This window comes from Apis dorsata, unplaced genomic scaffold (genome assembly GCF_000469605.1).
Source record: "Apis dorsata unplaced genomic scaffold, Apis dorsata 1.3 scaffold_135, whole genome shotgun sequence".
Taxonomy (NCBI): Eukaryota; Metazoa; Arthropoda; class Insecta; order Hymenoptera; family Apidae; genus Apis; species Apis dorsata.
This window is the reverse complement of record NW_006263427.1, coordinates 64,371-80,155: the sequence shown is the minus strand read 5'-3', so window position 1 is coordinate 80,155 and position 15,785 is coordinate 64,371. Positions and strand designations below refer to the sequence as shown.

The 15,785-nt window shown below is 21.2% G+C and overlaps 5 protein-coding genes across 10 annotated transcripts in view; 1 reads left to right on the top strand and 4 right to left on the bottom strand.

Annotated features, from left to right (window-relative positions):
- Positions 1-408: 408 nt before the first annotated feature.
- LOC102681629 (glutamyl-tRNA(Gln) amidotransferase subunit B, mitochondrial) lies at positions 409-3,217 on the bottom strand. Of its 3 annotated transcripts, XM_006613131.2 has the most exons (12): positions 3,180-3,217; positions 2,859-2,956; positions 2,628-2,775; positions 2,440-2,553; positions 2,142-2,314; positions 1,887-2,035; positions 1,756-1,812; positions 1,577-1,665; positions 1,300-1,482; positions 1,105-1,241; positions 929-1,052; positions 409-842 (listed from the first exon to the last, which is right to left on the bottom strand). In XM_006613131.2, exons 1-12 carry the CDS (start codon positions 3,183-3,185, stop codon positions 627-629), a joined length of 1,494 nt encoding a protein of 497 aa, XP_006613194.1. In that variant the 5' UTR covers positions 3,186-3,217; the 3' UTR covers positions 409-626. The 3 variants fall into 3 exon arrangements, with proteins under 3 accessions (XP_006613194.1, XP_006613193.1, XP_006613195.1); XM_006613130.2 differs by having other exon boundaries at positions 1,577-1,812; XM_006613132.2 differs by lacking the exon at positions 2,440-2,553 and having other exon boundaries at positions 1,577-1,812.
- A 354-nt stretch (positions 3,218-3,571) lies between these two features.
- On the top strand, positions 3,572-4,565 carry LOC102681940 (dolichol-phosphate mannosyltransferase subunit 3). Its single transcript, XM_006613133.2, has 3 exons — positions 3,572-3,814; positions 4,116-4,343; positions 4,433-4,565. The coding sequence occupies exons 2-3, from the start codon at positions 4,116-4,118 to the stop codon at positions 4,490-4,492; spliced, it is 288 nt and encodes a 95-aa protein (XP_006613196.1). The 5' UTR covers positions 3,572-3,814; the 3' UTR covers positions 4,493-4,565.
- A 600-nt stretch (positions 4,566-5,165) lies between these two features.
- LOC102670617 (UV excision repair protein RAD23 homolog B-like) lies at positions 5,166-8,372 on the bottom strand. Of its 2 annotated transcripts, none has more exons than XM_006613134.2 (6): positions 8,111-8,372; positions 7,967-8,039; positions 7,581-7,740; positions 7,167-7,343; positions 6,760-7,091; positions 5,166-6,670 (listed from the first exon to the last, which is right to left on the bottom strand). In XM_006613134.2, exons 1-6 carry the CDS (start codon positions 8,174-8,176, stop codon positions 6,381-6,383), a joined length of 1,098 nt encoding a protein of 365 aa, XP_006613197.1. In that variant the 5' UTR covers positions 8,177-8,372; the 3' UTR covers positions 5,166-6,380. The 2 variants fall into 2 exon arrangements, with proteins under 2 accessions (XP_006613197.1, XP_006613198.1); XM_006613135.1 differs by having other exon boundaries at positions 5,166-6,667; positions 8,111-8,370.
- Positions 8,373-9,944: 1,572 nt separating this feature from the next.
- Positions 9,945-13,357, bottom strand: LOC102680289 (cell cycle control protein 50A). 3 transcript variants are annotated; one of them, XM_031509281.1, is made up of 5 exons: positions 13,339-13,357; positions 13,143-13,248; positions 12,022-12,840; positions 11,764-11,929; positions 9,945-10,137 (listed from the first exon to the last, which is right to left on the bottom strand). In XM_031509281.1, the coding sequence occupies exons 2-5, from the start codon at positions 13,192-13,194 to the stop codon at positions 10,089-10,091; spliced, it is 1,086 nt and encodes a 361-aa protein (XP_031365141.1). In that variant the 5' UTR covers positions 13,195-13,248; positions 13,339-13,357; the 3' UTR covers positions 9,945-10,088. The 3 variants fall into 3 exon arrangements, with proteins under 3 accessions (XP_031365141.1, XP_006613179.1, XP_006613180.1); XM_006613117.2 differs by lacking the exon at positions 13,339-13,357 and adding an exon at positions 10,900-10,956 and having other exon boundaries at positions 10,015-10,137; positions 13,143-13,338; XM_006613116.2 differs by lacking the exon at positions 13,339-13,357 and having other exon boundaries at positions 13,143-13,338.
- A 683-nt stretch (positions 13,358-14,040) lies between these two features.
- Positions 14,041-15,785, bottom strand: part of LOC102680166 (ATP synthase subunit alpha, mitochondrial) — a 4,059-nt gene continuing 2,314 nt past the window's right edge. Inside the window, exons 4-8 of the mRNA XM_006613115.2 lie at positions 15,445-15,785; positions 14,974-15,355; positions 14,754-14,898; positions 14,541-14,658; positions 14,041-14,453 (exon numbers count right to left, since the gene is read on the bottom strand). The exon at positions 15,445-15,785 is cut by the window's right edge and continues 15 nt beyond it. Coding sequence (XP_006613178.1) covers positions 14,339-14,453; positions 14,541-14,658; positions 14,754-14,898; positions 14,974-15,355; positions 15,445-15,785 — 1,101 coding nt within the window. The 3' untranslated portion in view covers positions 14,041-14,338. The remainder of the gene's footprint in view (positions 14,454-14,540; positions 14,659-14,753; positions 14,899-14,973; positions 15,356-15,444) is intronic.

Sequence of the window (15,785 nt, the reverse complement as noted above, 5' to 3'; positions counted from 1 at the left end):
GTGTGTATATATATATATATATATATATATATATATATATATATATCGCTAATTAAATCTAATAATTGTTTGTAACATTTAGTTTTGTGTTGATTTCATAATTCATTTTGTATCAATACATTTCCATAATATATTTATAAAATTATATTTAATATTTCACATGAACAGCATGAAATGATTAAATCTTTAAAAATTTATTCATGTGATAAAGATTGATTCTACTATTGTATGTTGTACAATTATAATAAGCATGTCCCATTCTCAAGATCACATATTATATAAATGAAAGTTAGTAAATGTGATCTAAAATTTTTGTGAAATATTTTATAATATATTAATATTGTTAAAAATAAAATTTTGTGCTAAAGTTCAAATTAAGTTTTGAAGTTGTATAAGAGTCAATTTGTTAAATCAAAGATATTTATTTCATATTTGATTTTATATTTGTGATTGCAATTTATAAAAAATAAATGTTAAAAAAATTACTTACATATATTTCGTATAATATTTTTAATGTGATGATGTGTAAATATGTTAAAAAATAAGAACTTCTAATCATTTATAAAGTTATTATTTAAATGTTTTTATTATAAAAACGAATGAGATAATAATGAAATATTTTGAAATTAACTTAATAATTTTGTCATAATTTTTGAAACTTTGACCATTTCTGCACATCCTCCAGTAAGTGTAACTACCTCATGTAGAAACTTTTTAAATATTTTTTTATTTCCTCTTTTATATTTTTTGACCCATTTTGGATTTTTTTTAAGTACTTCTAAACATAATATTTCTAATTTCTCTTCACTTGATATCATAAACCAATTATTTTCTTCAACAATCTATATGAAGAAAAAATTTTATCAATTATGAATTATTAGAAATATTAATATACATAAAAATATAAGAATAATTCAATTCTATTTACCTGTTCTGGCATCTTATTTGATTCATTAAGTAATTTATTTAACAATCTTCTTAGTATATGTTGATTTATTATTCTAGCTTGTAATAAATCAATTGTCTTTTCAATATATTTCTGATTACACACACTAAAAACACATTATATAAATATATTTCTTTAATTTACTGTAATAAACTTACCAAAATGCGAGATTCAATTTATGTTCATCTATAAATGCACATACTTCAGAAATAAGAATTTGAGCCACCAACTGAGGCTTACGATGTTTACCATTATTTAAAATATCACGAAATAATAGATATAATTCTAAGTCACTCTAGAAATAAAAATTAATTAATATAATGTTTTAGATATTTTAAATGTTTTAAACATACCATTATTGCTATAAATACATGTGGTGTAAGGCTGTTCTGTAATTTTTGACGTATTTGTTCTGGCAATTCTGGTAATTGCTCTTTTAAAGATGGGACATTAATTAGATTATATTTATTTTCCATCGTATTATCAATGTGTAAATATAATGGTAGCAAATTTGATTCAGGCATAAAACGATAATCCTAAACAATAATAAATATGCAATGTTTCTTATAATAAAAATTAGAAAAATTAAGTAAATATAAACTAATATAGTTTATATGTAAATAGTATTACATGTTTTTCTTCTTTTTCACGCATAAGAATTGTTTTTTTGTCTATTGGATTCCATGCACGAGTTTCATTGGTAACTTGACCTCCTGCTTCTAAAATAGAAATTTGTCTTTTTATCTCGTATTCTATAGCACGATTGATAGCACCTATACTTCCAATGTTTTTTATCTCAGTACGAATACCTAAAGGTGCATTAGATTTGTTTACAGAAACATTTGCATCAACTCTTAGGGCTCCTTCTACAACACAAAACTGTCTATTATTTATAATATATTATTATTATTTATAAAAAAAATTGTATAAATAAAATGACCTTCCATTTTACATGAACATGTGCCTAATAATTGTAAAATAAAACAAAGTTCTTTCACAAGAGCTGCTGCTTCTTCTCCATTTGTTAAATCTGGCTCAAAAACTAATTCCATTAAAGGTATTCCAGCTCGATTAAGATCAATTAAACTTCTGTTATAAATGAAATAAAGTATTGAAATAATTTTATTTAATGAAATAAATTAAATAAAGTATTGTCATAATTATTTTATTAATCATTAAAAAAAAAAATTGATACCTTTCAAAAACTTCATTATGAAAACTTCTTCCACTATCTTGTTCTAACTGTATCTGCTTAATTTTTGATGATTTTGTATAAGGTTGTTTATGTATTTCAGGCTTAAATACATTAAATTTAATTTCTCCATTAACAGCTAGTGGTTTTTTTTGTTGCGTAATTTGAAAACCTGCCTACAAAAAAATTATATGTAATAAACATAAAAAAATATAAATAAAATTTAAATCATACATTATTTTATTTTTAATAATTATACTTTAGATGATAATGAAACATTATTTATAGAAATTATATTTACAGGTAAATCAGAATAAAAATAATGCTTCCTCTCAAACATTGAGACAGCATTTATTTCACATGAAAGAGCCAAAGCAGTTAATATTCCAGCTTCTACACACTTTTTATTTAATACCTATAAAAATAATATAATAAGGAATTATTAAATTACTCTATTTTAAAATACTTATATATAAAATATTTATTTACTGGCATTGTACCAGGTATTGCGCAATCAAAAAATGATACAGAAGAATTAATTGGACAATTAAAATTTGTAGAAGCTCCAGAAAATAATTTTGATTTTGTTAAAATTTGTGCATGTATTTCTAAACCTATTGTAGGCTTCCATTCCCTTCTATAAAAATATTTTATTATTTTTAATATATAATATATATATACATTTTTGGGGTATTTTTACAAAACAATTAATATACTTACATGTCTGTAGAAATAGATTGAATATCACATTTCTTATATATATTTTCATAATAATTTTTTATAAAATTCTTTAGTTGAGTTCTTCTACATGAAAACATCTTAAAAATATATTATAAATAAAGTATAGCATTTCCTTATATCTAAAAATACATATGTAATGAAATTTATACAAAGTAAAAATATAAAAATATATATATTTTTCAAATTTTAATCCAACATTGTAACTTATTTAATAACTAAATTTATATTTTTTACATAATTCATTTTTAAAATAAGAATAAAACTAATAAGAAATAAGTTTCTCTTTGATTACAATTGTACTTGCATGCTTATTTAAATCTTACATATAATATTATATAAAAAATAATGAATATATTTATATAATTTAGATATCAAGTTATAAACAATATAAATTAAATTTTTAAATATAAATTATAAGTATAAATTAAATTTGTAAGTCATTACACTAACATTTTAAGTTATATCAATCAAAATCAAAATATAAGAAAATACCAAAATTTTTAAAAAAATCACTTTATGAATAAGTTAACAAATTATTAAAAATTATTACAATATAACTTTACAAATTTATTATTTATAACAATTTAATAAAAACATATTATCTGCTATATTAATTCATATATTTTGTAATATTCTATAATTTTAATCTATATAATGAATATTTTAAAAATAAAAAACATCGACTTAAATTACAACACTATTGTGGCGCTATCATATGGAAGAATAAGAAGTTTAGAATTAGATACATATCGTAATCAATATACGTCATACATTCGTATATCATTATAAACTGGACCATATTTATTATTATTATACGATATAAAAAATAGCAAATAATTATTTAAAATTAAATTAAAATATAATTAATATGCAAAATAATATATAAAAAATACATACAAAATTTATTGTCTGTCATTCTAATATTAAAAATTAAGGTAAATTTAAATTGAATTTATATATTTACTATATTATTATGGCTATTTTTTACTAATTTTAAAATATTTATTGATTTCAATATAATATTAATTTCAATATTTAATTTTTATATTTTTTAACCTTTAAAAAAGTAAAAAACAAAATATAAATTATTTTACATGTATACAAATATAAGTTATTTTTTTATATATTGTATAATTATAATATTTTAGAAGTTATAAAAAACTATTTATTGTCTAAAAAATTTCTAAATATTTTCTTATAAATATATATAATATATATAAATATATTTCATTGCAGATGTCAAAATTAATGGAATGGCTTTTATTTGCTACTTTATTTTTTGGTATATGGATTGCTGCAATTACTAAAAATGTTAATTTATCTTTTATCGCAGAGTGGAAACAAGTTGTTCTTTTCTTTCCACTCATTGTTTTATTTATATGTAGTTTATATGCAGCTATTATTATTTTATATAGAGTTTTCACATTTAACAATTGTGAGCATGCAGCTATTGAATTACAGGAAGTATGTTTAAAAATATCTATAGTATTTATTAATGTTATATAAAATATAAGCAAATATTGATAAATTTTTTCTAAATTTTATATTTTTAGCAAATAGAAGAAGCTAAAAAAGATCTTCAGAATAAAGGTATAGTTTTAAAAAGTAAATGAATTGAAATTTTTATATTCAAAATCAATATTATCTGAATCAAATAATATAATAATATATAATTGTCTTATTTATCTTATATAAAGATTATATTTATGTATATTTTTTATAATAAAAAAAATATTTAAATTACATAAATTAAAGAATTGTAATATAAGCAAGTGTTTTCTATTTACAAATAATATTGAATTTATACATATTTTCTTATACTTATTAAGATTAGAAAATGCTTAAAAAAGTTTTTTATTAAATAATAATTGAATAATACTAATTATTTTTTTTTTATTTTTATGTAAATTTTAAAGCTTTTATTCATTATAAGTAAAACTCAATAATAAAAATTTGATTTTGTTTAATAATATTTTTATTTGTAATGCATTATTATTTTTGGTACTTAAAATAATGAAAATTAAATTAAGACGTATATGACATAAGATTTATATATTTTAACTCTCTCTAGCACGAAAATCTTCAATGGTAATCTCTAATTGTATAATAACAAACATTCGATCTAACAACAAAACATCAAAACATATAGTTTATTTATGTAGAGCTATGTGTTTGTACATACATATGTATGTATAATAAAATCAAACTATAATCTAATACTCAAGACTTAACTTATATTAACTATACTTATACATTTAAAAACAGGGAAACTAATATATTCATTTGTGCCTAGACTCATCATTTTTATTTATTAAATATGTAATTTTGCAATAGTATTTGTTTTACATTGTGCTATATTTCTAAAATTTTAATATCAGTACTAGTATCTTAAAAATTCGAACGATTCCTAATAAGTTACATATTACTATGTTAAGGCTACAACATATTGAATGCGTTTTTATAATAATAATAATCTCATTGCCTTCACTTTTATAGAAAGTTAATTACAAATTTTCTTTATAGATTTATAGTTCTTGTAAGTCACCTTGTATTTATCTATTTAAGATATTCATGTATGATTTCTTAATATCTAGTCATAAGTTATTTGAGTTATTTAGATGAAAAATGGATATCGATATCGAGGTCAAAACAAATTTAAAACAATATACGTATATGTTACTTAACTTTTCATTTTTTTTTCACTTCAAAATTTCTTACATTTTGTTATTTTGTGACAAATGAAATGACTTATAATGTGTTATTAATGAATAACTATTTTCGCCACTTTTGTTTAAAAAATACAAGACTTTTTTTTATACATACATACATAGGCGCAAGTTATACGCAAGTACACACATATATACATATGCAATCATACATATACGGATGCACTTACATAATTTTTATATTAGAAAGCCTATCAAATGTACAAAATATGCTTGTCATACATATATTTTGAATACACATATATCTTTACTTGTGTATACAAATTTATATGTATGTGTAATTGTACAATATCTTCATATATAAATACAAAGTATTTATATCTTTGTATATCATAATTCATAAAACAAGCAGGCTTTCTTACATAAAAATGTAATTACACTGTTCCATATATTCAAAAAACAGAAAGTTTTGCCAAAGAGTAATTTTTAGACTGCAAGGATGGATATAACACTTAATAGCAAAATAGCAAACTTTAATCGCAAAATACTTAAAAAAAGTTGTAAATTTATATATTTTGAAATACACAATTTAAAGCTACAAAAAATTTAACACATGAAATAGTCTGATATATACTCTCAATAAAATTTTATCATTTATCAAATAATGCCAATATAAGATTAACAACTAACTAGAGAATTAATATAATAAATATGTGTGCATATAATTATATACAAAGTAAAGATGACCAGTTGAAAGTAAAAAAATGCCTGTGTAATTACCCACCCTATATCAGTCCTTTGACTCCTTATTATGAAATCAATGAAGTATATTACTTCAGTCATCAAGACTTTGTGATAACAAAAAATTAGCAGCAAGATTTTCATTTTTTTCACACGCAAAATAGGCTTGTACGACTAAATGTTCCGGAAATCCTAATGCCTTCAACCTCTCAATAGCTTCTTTATCCTGAGGTGTTACCTGAATTACCGAAGTTTCTACATCTGATCCTGTTCCTATACCTGCGCCAAGTCCTCCACTTATACCACCAGGAGCAGTTGCTGGTGTAACAGTAGAGGCAGATACAGGTGTAGTTCTTCCTCCAGTACCACCAGTAGTTTCCACTACTCCAAAATAAGATATATAATAACATAAATATACTCATAAACAGATAAATCATAAACTATTTTTATTTTAATAAAAAATAGAAACTAACCAGGTTCATTAAGCATACGCACAAATGCTTCTTGGTTTTGTGAAATAAGTTGTAACAATGCAGGATTGGTTTGACCAATTTGTTGTAATACAGCATTTAATAACTGAGGATTTTGTTGAATAACTTGCCGCATTTGTTGAAATTGAGGTTGCATTCGTAAGAATGCCAATGGATGTTGACCATGATCTTGAAGTTGTTCTTGTGCTTCAAGTTGATCTTCTGGTAAATCTTCAAAAAGTTGAGCTGGTATTCCTGTTAGAAGATATTCAACAGCTCTATCAGGATTGTTGAAACTTGCTCTTAATGCTTGTTCAACTTGTTCTCTTTCATACCTAATATACATGATATTATAATTAAAATAATAATTACATAGATATATTTTTTTCTTTTATTGAATATATATCTACCCCATATCCACAATATTGTTCACCATAGTATTATAATCTTCACCCATTAACAAGGCACTTTCAGCTTGACCTCCAACACATCCAGCAGTAGTACTTGCTTCAGACTGTTCTTGTATAATATTACCAGGGCTTGATGCACCCTGAACTGTAGGATTTGAACTAGGTTGTGCTACTAAGCTATGGCAAAAATCATGTGTTAAGAATAATATAATAAAACACAACTAAAATAAAATTATTCATGAATATATTTTTAATAATTTCAATTAAGAAATTAAATTTAACAAATAAAAAAAATAAATAAATAAACTTTAATAAGATAGTCTTTATACTAAGATAGTAATTATACTTAAAAAAATTATTATAAAATATGCAACTTATCAAAAATATTTGTTAAATATAGTTTTTAGTTAATACCTAGTTGTACTACTTTCTTCTTTATTATCTGCACTTGTATGTTCTTCATCGGTTGTTGTATGACCATTACCAGTCTTAAGTTTTGTTACCATAACAACTATAAACTTTTTTTCATCTATATTATATTCTGCTAATGGATGATCATCTGTTAATATTTTTCCTATAAAAATAATATATTATTATTATTAAATTATCATTACAAAATTATTCATTATTATATATAATGATATTTGAAAAAACAGAAATAAATTTTAATATTTTTTAATTTTTTATTTTACAATATTAAAATAAATTTAATCAAAAAAATTATTAATTTATAAACAGCAAAATATATTATAAAATTTACAATCAAATGAAAATAAGGTTATGTAAGCTATATCGCTCACCAGCATATATTAACTTCTGATATTTAGCAGGAAAACCTTTTTGAGTTTCAATTTTTTGCTTTAAATCCCTTACCTATAAAAGGCGTAATTAAAATTGATTATATTTAAAAATCTATATATTTTACATTTACTACATTCACTTACTGTTTGCGATGGATCAATTTCTACTGTAAATGTCTGCTGCTGCAAGTTTTTTAGTGTTATAATCATATTGTAAGATGAAGAATTAGTGGTACGTTGTTGGTTGATAAAGGAAACTTTGAAGGATCTGGTGTAATAAGGCTATAAAGATGTTTTGGTAAAGATCTTTTCAGCGATGAGTCGGCACTGCTTAAAGCAACTTACAAATGCTTAACTCAGGGTAATATGCAGCTGAAAACATATGATGACATAAAGCAGTATTTCCAATGATGAACAATTGAATATATGAAGTATGTACTAAAACAAGACTAAACTAATTCAAATTTAATTTGTATTGTTTAACATTACACATATTTATTAAAGTATTTATATAAGTATTTATATTTATTTTTAAATATTTTAATTAATATTAATTTTTTTTATTAAATATTGTATTTAATTAATCGTAATAAGATAAATAAAAAAAAAAAATAAAACAAATATTATATCATAGCCTATTTTAAATACAAATTGTGGCAATAGTAAATTCTGCAATATTAGAACTATCTTTTTGATATAAACCTAATTTAGTTACTAAGAAGTCCCGCGATTTTATGAAATATTTTTTTGAAATAATATATATTGTCGTATATGTTTTCAAATTAATGTAGATAATAATACAATAAATAATTATAATGCATTATAATATGTATATAATAACAAAAATGTATTTTATATTTATATTAATATTATTAATACTTTATACAATATCATTATAAATTGTTAATATAATTAATATAATTATATATGTACTTAAAATGGAATATATATTATCATTCTAGAAATTTAATAAATTTATTTTTATATATAATATAAATAAATAGTCTTATATAAATAATAAGACTATACTTTTATACTTACAAATGCAATATTAATTCATTTAAGACCATAATTACATTTTACATTTAAATTAAATATTAAAATTATGTTAATATACTTATAAATGAATATTAAATATTCATTTATATTGTGTTTTTATAAATTTTATTTTATAATATAATTTCATAAATACACATATATAAATATGAATAAACATTATGATTTTATTTATGTTTATACATTTGTAAATAACTAGAATAAAACTAAAAATATTTCACAGTTATAATTTAAAAATATATTACATAATAATGCTGAATAATTATTCAATAAATTAAATTATAAAATGTATTAAGATACACAAAAACTATATTGTTTTTAATATTATGAATAGTATATATTCTTATTCAGAATTTAAAAAATTAAAATATAATGATAAATTTTTAATGATTATATATATAACTTATATTTTCTCTTTTAATTACACTGATTCTCTTTAACATATTGATTCTTTAATGAAATTATTCAAATATTATATTATAAATTAAATTAACTTGTTAATATTTTAAAAATGAAATTTCTTAATATTTTTACATTATTTTATAACTTATGATTTGAGTATCTCAATACATGTACATGAAAAATATATAAATAGTTATAATTTAAATTTTTGCAAATTATATATATTATGCAAAATATATATTATATATATCTTATGTATATACATATTACATTATGTATATGTAAATCCTGTGTTATATGTTTACTTCTTAATAATCTTTATACAAAATTATATAACAATAATTAAAATATTCTTTTGATGAAATAATCATTAATATAATATAATATAATAAGAATGGCAAAAAAATTAATAAACAAGAAAAATTAAAAAAGAGATTAATAAACAATTTTTTAAAAATATAAAATAAAACTGAATTAATATGTTTCTTTTTTTAAAAACATAATTAAAATTTTATCTAACATTTATCATATTATTATTTATCAATATATTTATCAATTTTATCTATACATTTTCTAAGTTATATTAAATTATTTTATATTAACACTTACAAAGTAAATGCAAAAATCCAGAATGTTCTCCAATTTTTATGATAAATATGCATAATTATTCTTGATATGGTGTATTTGAAGTTACATTGATCATCTCTGTTACACTAAAAAATATATAATAAAATTATATAATCAAATTACAAAAAATATTAATAAATTATTAATAAATTATAATACAAAATTCTTAAAGTATGTAAAAAATTATTTCTACATATAAAAAAAAAATTTAACAATTCAATGCAAATAAAATATCTTGACTAAATTCTTAATAAAGTATTTAATATAACATAATGAATTTTCTACATCTTACCTTCTAAACAATTACATGCTATATATTTCTAGATATTTTTATGTAGTTTTTATACTTAAATATAATTATATCAATAAAATCCTGATTTCTCTGAAGTAGTTAGATTAAATATGTATTAAACATATGTCAAAAAGAATGATATATTGAATTCTGTATTGATTAATTTTTATTTTATATTACTTTTAAATAATATGACATTAGTAAATATATATTAGTAAATATATTATGTAATGTATAAAGCATGGTTATATTTATGCAATATATAAAGCATATATACGAAGCATATGATATAAAAATACAAATAATATAAATTTTTAATAAAAAATATAATTGAGTTATAGTTATATAAAAAAATTTGAAGAATCAAAAATGAAAAACAATAAATAACTACATGCATATGATTAGCCTTTAATTCGTAACATAAAAATTAAATACAAAAAATATATATAATAAATCAATAAGATTTGATATTTAAAAACTATTCATATCAAGCCATGTATAAAACAATATTAACATTCTTGCAGGATAGACATAACACAATATCACAAACACTTACAAGAACAATTACGGTGCCCTAAGCATACTTTGTTGCAGTCATCTTTACATTAGTTTGCTGTATAACATACATTATATAATGTTATATAAGTTTTATTATCAAATTTAAATTCAATATAATATTATAAATATGAATTCATAAATTAATTTAAAAAAAAGCATATTTAATTTTTAAATTTTTAATTAAATATTTTCTTAATCTTAATTTAATTTAAAAATATAATTATTTTTAAAGAAATAATATTTTCAAATTTGTTAAAATCTTATATTATATATCATATTATAGAGATTTATAAATGCACTTATTGTCAAGCTTTCTAATTAATTATTTTTCTGAAAAAATAAATATAATATATAATTAAGTAAATTTATTAAGTAATAATACCTTTAATAATCCATTAATTTCTTAAAATAGCTTGATAATAAATGTAATAATGTGATGAATGCAGGTGATAAAAGAAGTACTTATATATAAGATATTTGTTTTATTTAAATACACTGAAATAAGAAATGTTATGCACAAAATATTCTTATAAAAGATACTTATTATAAAAAGATAATATTCTTATAAAAGATAATATATTTTCTTATACCATATTACCAAATAACTTTTATAAAAATATTTTTTTCATAACATTCTTTCTTTAAAAAATATTTCATTGTATTTAGAAACAAACATATATCCTTTAAAACAAACATATTGTATATTCTTTTTTTTTTAATTTTATTATAAAACTTTTAGTTCAACAAGAATTGAATTGTAAAGCAATTTTTAATTTTTTTAATTAAGCCTCTTTTAAGCACAACACCATTTAGTAAAAATCAAAAAAGAAAAAATATAATTAATATATAAATTGATCTTTACCTTTTAGAACATTTGATGTGTATTATTAACAATATAATGCCTAATAACAAACAAATACATCCTACAACTATATAAGCAATACCAAGAAAGGGATTTTTTCCACCAAGAAGAGAAGTAGTACTTAAAATCATTCTTTTCCTACCATTAAAAGCAGACACAGGATATGCTGAAAAAAATTAAGTAGGAATTTATTATATATTTATTATTTAAAATTATTTTTAATTTGATTTCAATTTACAATTGATAATTTTTACTTACTATAATTAACAGTAAGTATATAATCTCCTGCTACTAAACCTCCAGCAAAACCACCTTCTGTATGGTTTACTCTGCGATATAGTTTTCTAAATGTAGGCAAAGCAGCAGTTCTCATCCAAACAATTAAATCTTCATTTTGAAAACCATTATTGTCTTCATTTTTTTTATCTAACTCAAAAATATGCTTACTCCAATTCCTTGGTTTTGCAAATTTCTCAAATGCTTTTTTCAAATCACCTTCAGGATTTTTAAATTTTATATTTTTATCTGAAGGCCAAGCTATACCAGTTTCTAACAATGGTACATTAGTCTTATGTTTAACAGAATATAATTTTAACTCATCACTAAATAATGAATTAGCAATAGCACCACATGGTACAATAGCTTTTCCTTCATCATAAGCAAATGGTTCACAATCTCCTGAGACAACTTCACTTAATTTTCCTAATAATTGATTATCATCCCTTGATTTTACATATCTTCTATGATTTTGATAAAAATTAGTTAAACCATAATACATGTAAATTTTTCCATTGAAGTCAGAAGGCAATGTGAAGTTTAATTCACAATTACAAATATTTGAACGATTTTCTGCTATAACATCAGCACATTTAACAGGCATTCCTTTTGTATGATTAATATTTGTAGAATTACAATCAGTATAATCTAAAATATATTCTTTAACTTGATCAGAAAAATAAAGTAATCCAACTCCAACTGGTATAAAAGCAATACCAATTACAAAAAATGTTGGTAAAACAGTTCCAGCAGTAAGTATTGGTTGCCAAGCAGGTAAACGTTGCTGTTTGAATGCACTGTCTGTATTAAATAAAACATTTGCTATAAATTATTAACTATTTATTATTAATTTATATATTATATATAAATAATTTATATTATAATAAATAATAAAGATAAATTTAATTCCACATTCAAATAATATACATATATAAAAGAATACATAGAATTACTCAATAAAAATATTATATTTTAATAAAGATAATAACAAATCTTTTATTTTTATTATTAAATTAAATTTTGTATAATATCTTCATATATATAAAATCTAAATAAAATAAATATAACCTAATAAAAAAATGAACTTTCATAATAAAACTTACCCGAAGGTTTTTTCGTTTTAGGTATTGAACTAACTTCATTAATAGAAGTCATATTTCTTTATTAAAATGATAATTTATTTTCTTTTTAGATTTCAAAAATTAAACACTAACATTTGCAAAAATTAGACATTAATTATTTTTAAAACACTTTTGACGACATATCATAGAACAATGATTAATATGATATGATAAATACCTTAAAAATTAATTTCGAATTAAATTATGTCAAATTAAACAATTTTATCAATTGTGTTTTATTATTTACGAAAAGTATTTTTTTAAATAATTAACAATTTGATACTTATTATAATTCAAGCTTCAAATTAATTATATATATATATATATATGTATTCATTATAGATTTTTTATTTTTATATTAAATTTTTAGTTCCTTACAATTTATCACTATTTTTTTAGATTAGATAAAATATAGAATAGACCTAATATTCAATGCATTTTCTATGCTTAATAAACCACAAATTCCTTTAGCTTTTATAATTTATTACAGATTGGATATAGTATATGTCCGATGAAATATATTTTGTGTATTCTACTTCGAGAACAAACGTGTAACAGATAAACCTATCTAAATACATTTAGTATATTTTTTTCTCCCATATTTCGAGAATTAAACTATTTCAATGTCACTTTCAATGTTATCGATTTAATTCAGAAGACTATAGTATTTGTAATGGTTAGAACCTTGTTTATACTTACTCTAAGATTATATGACTGATTATACTTATTTAAAGACTAAAATCACATAAAAATATACATAAATATTGAGAAAATGCATAAATTAAATAATATTTTAAATTATGGATTGAAAATAAAGTTTATTGTAAAAATAAAATATATTTGTACATTATAACTGTACAAGGGAAATAAATAACACAGATTTGAAAAACTCTAGAATTTTATTACTCATTTTTTAACTTTTCCTATTTCTATTCTGCTATGAAACTTTCTTCAGAAGAAATATTTTTTTAATTACCAAAATTATTCTTGATAATAAGAGTCAACATATAGTATTTATAAATATTTGTATGACTATTGTGTTTTAATATTTAAATATGGAATTCTTTAATGTTATTTATAATGTGCAAATATTATACATTAAAAATTATATAATAATGAATATTATTTGCATGTGGCTCTTGCATAGCAGAGAATTATTAATTATTTTATATTGATATTTAGCCTGAAAAAGAAGCAAGGAAGTCAGTAACAACTTGCTTCAATTTTGCATCAGAAGCTTCACTAATTGTGTTATCTTTAGCAATAGTATTAAGAAGATCTCGTTGACTAGTTCTGAAAAAATATGAAATTAAATAAATATATAATACAAAAATATATTTAAATAAATAAATATGTATAATAGAATTTTAAATTAAATACCTAATGTGGGCAAGAAATTCTTTTTCAAAAGCTGTAATCTTAGTAGGTTCCATTTTATCAAGATACCCACGAACACCACAATAGATAACAGCAACTTGTTCTTCAATAGCCATAGGTACTAAAAACATTAAGGAATATTTTTTATTTTTTATTAGATTTTTTATATATATGTATAATTTAAATTCATCATTTATACATATTACAAATTTTTACCATATTGTCCTTGTTTAAGAAGTTCTGTTAATCTAACACCACGATTCAACAATTGCTGTGTTGCAGCATCCAAATCAGAACCAAATTGAGCAAAAGCTGCAACTTCACGATATTGGGCCAATTCCAATTTCATAGAACCAGCAACCTATTAAATAAAACATAAAAGTTATTTAGAATTTCAGAAAATATATAAGAATTAATAAGAAATCATCAGAAATACCTGTTTCATAGCCTTAGTTTGAGCAGCAGAACCAACACGAGATACTGATAAACCTACATTAATTGCAGGACGAATACCCTTATAGAATAATTCAGTTTCTAAGAAAATTTGTCCATCAGTAATGGAAATAACATTTGTGGGAATATATGCAGACACATCACCAGCTTGTGTTTCAATGACAGGTAAAGCTGTTAATGAACCACCTCCCAAACTTTCATTCATTTTAGCCGCTCGTTCAAGAAGACGAGAATGAAGATAGAATACATCACCAGGATAAGCTTCACGACCTGGTGGTCGTCTTAACAATAAAGACATCTGTCGATAAGCAACAGCTTGTTTGGATAAATCATCATAAATAATTAAAGCATGCTTTCCATTATCCCTAAAAAATTATTTTATTATTATAATATTTAAAATAATACAAAAAAAAAAATAAATATTATTTAAGGAAATTATTTTACATAAACATACCTGAAAAATTCTCCCATTGCACATCCGGAATATGGTGCCAGATATTGAAGAGGTGCTGCATCAGAAGCTGTTGCAGAAACAATAATAGTATAATCCATAGCTCCACTATCTGTCAAGCGTTTTACTATTTGTGCAACAGTAGATCTCTTTTGACCAATAGCAACATAAATACAATACAATTTTTTCTTTTCCTCTCCAGCATCATTAAATCGTTTTTGATTAATAATTGTATCAATAGCAAGAGCAGTTTTTCCAGTTTGTCTATCTCCAATAATTAATTCACGTTGACCACGACCAATAGGTACTAGAGAATCTACAGCTTTAATCCCAGTTTGCATAGG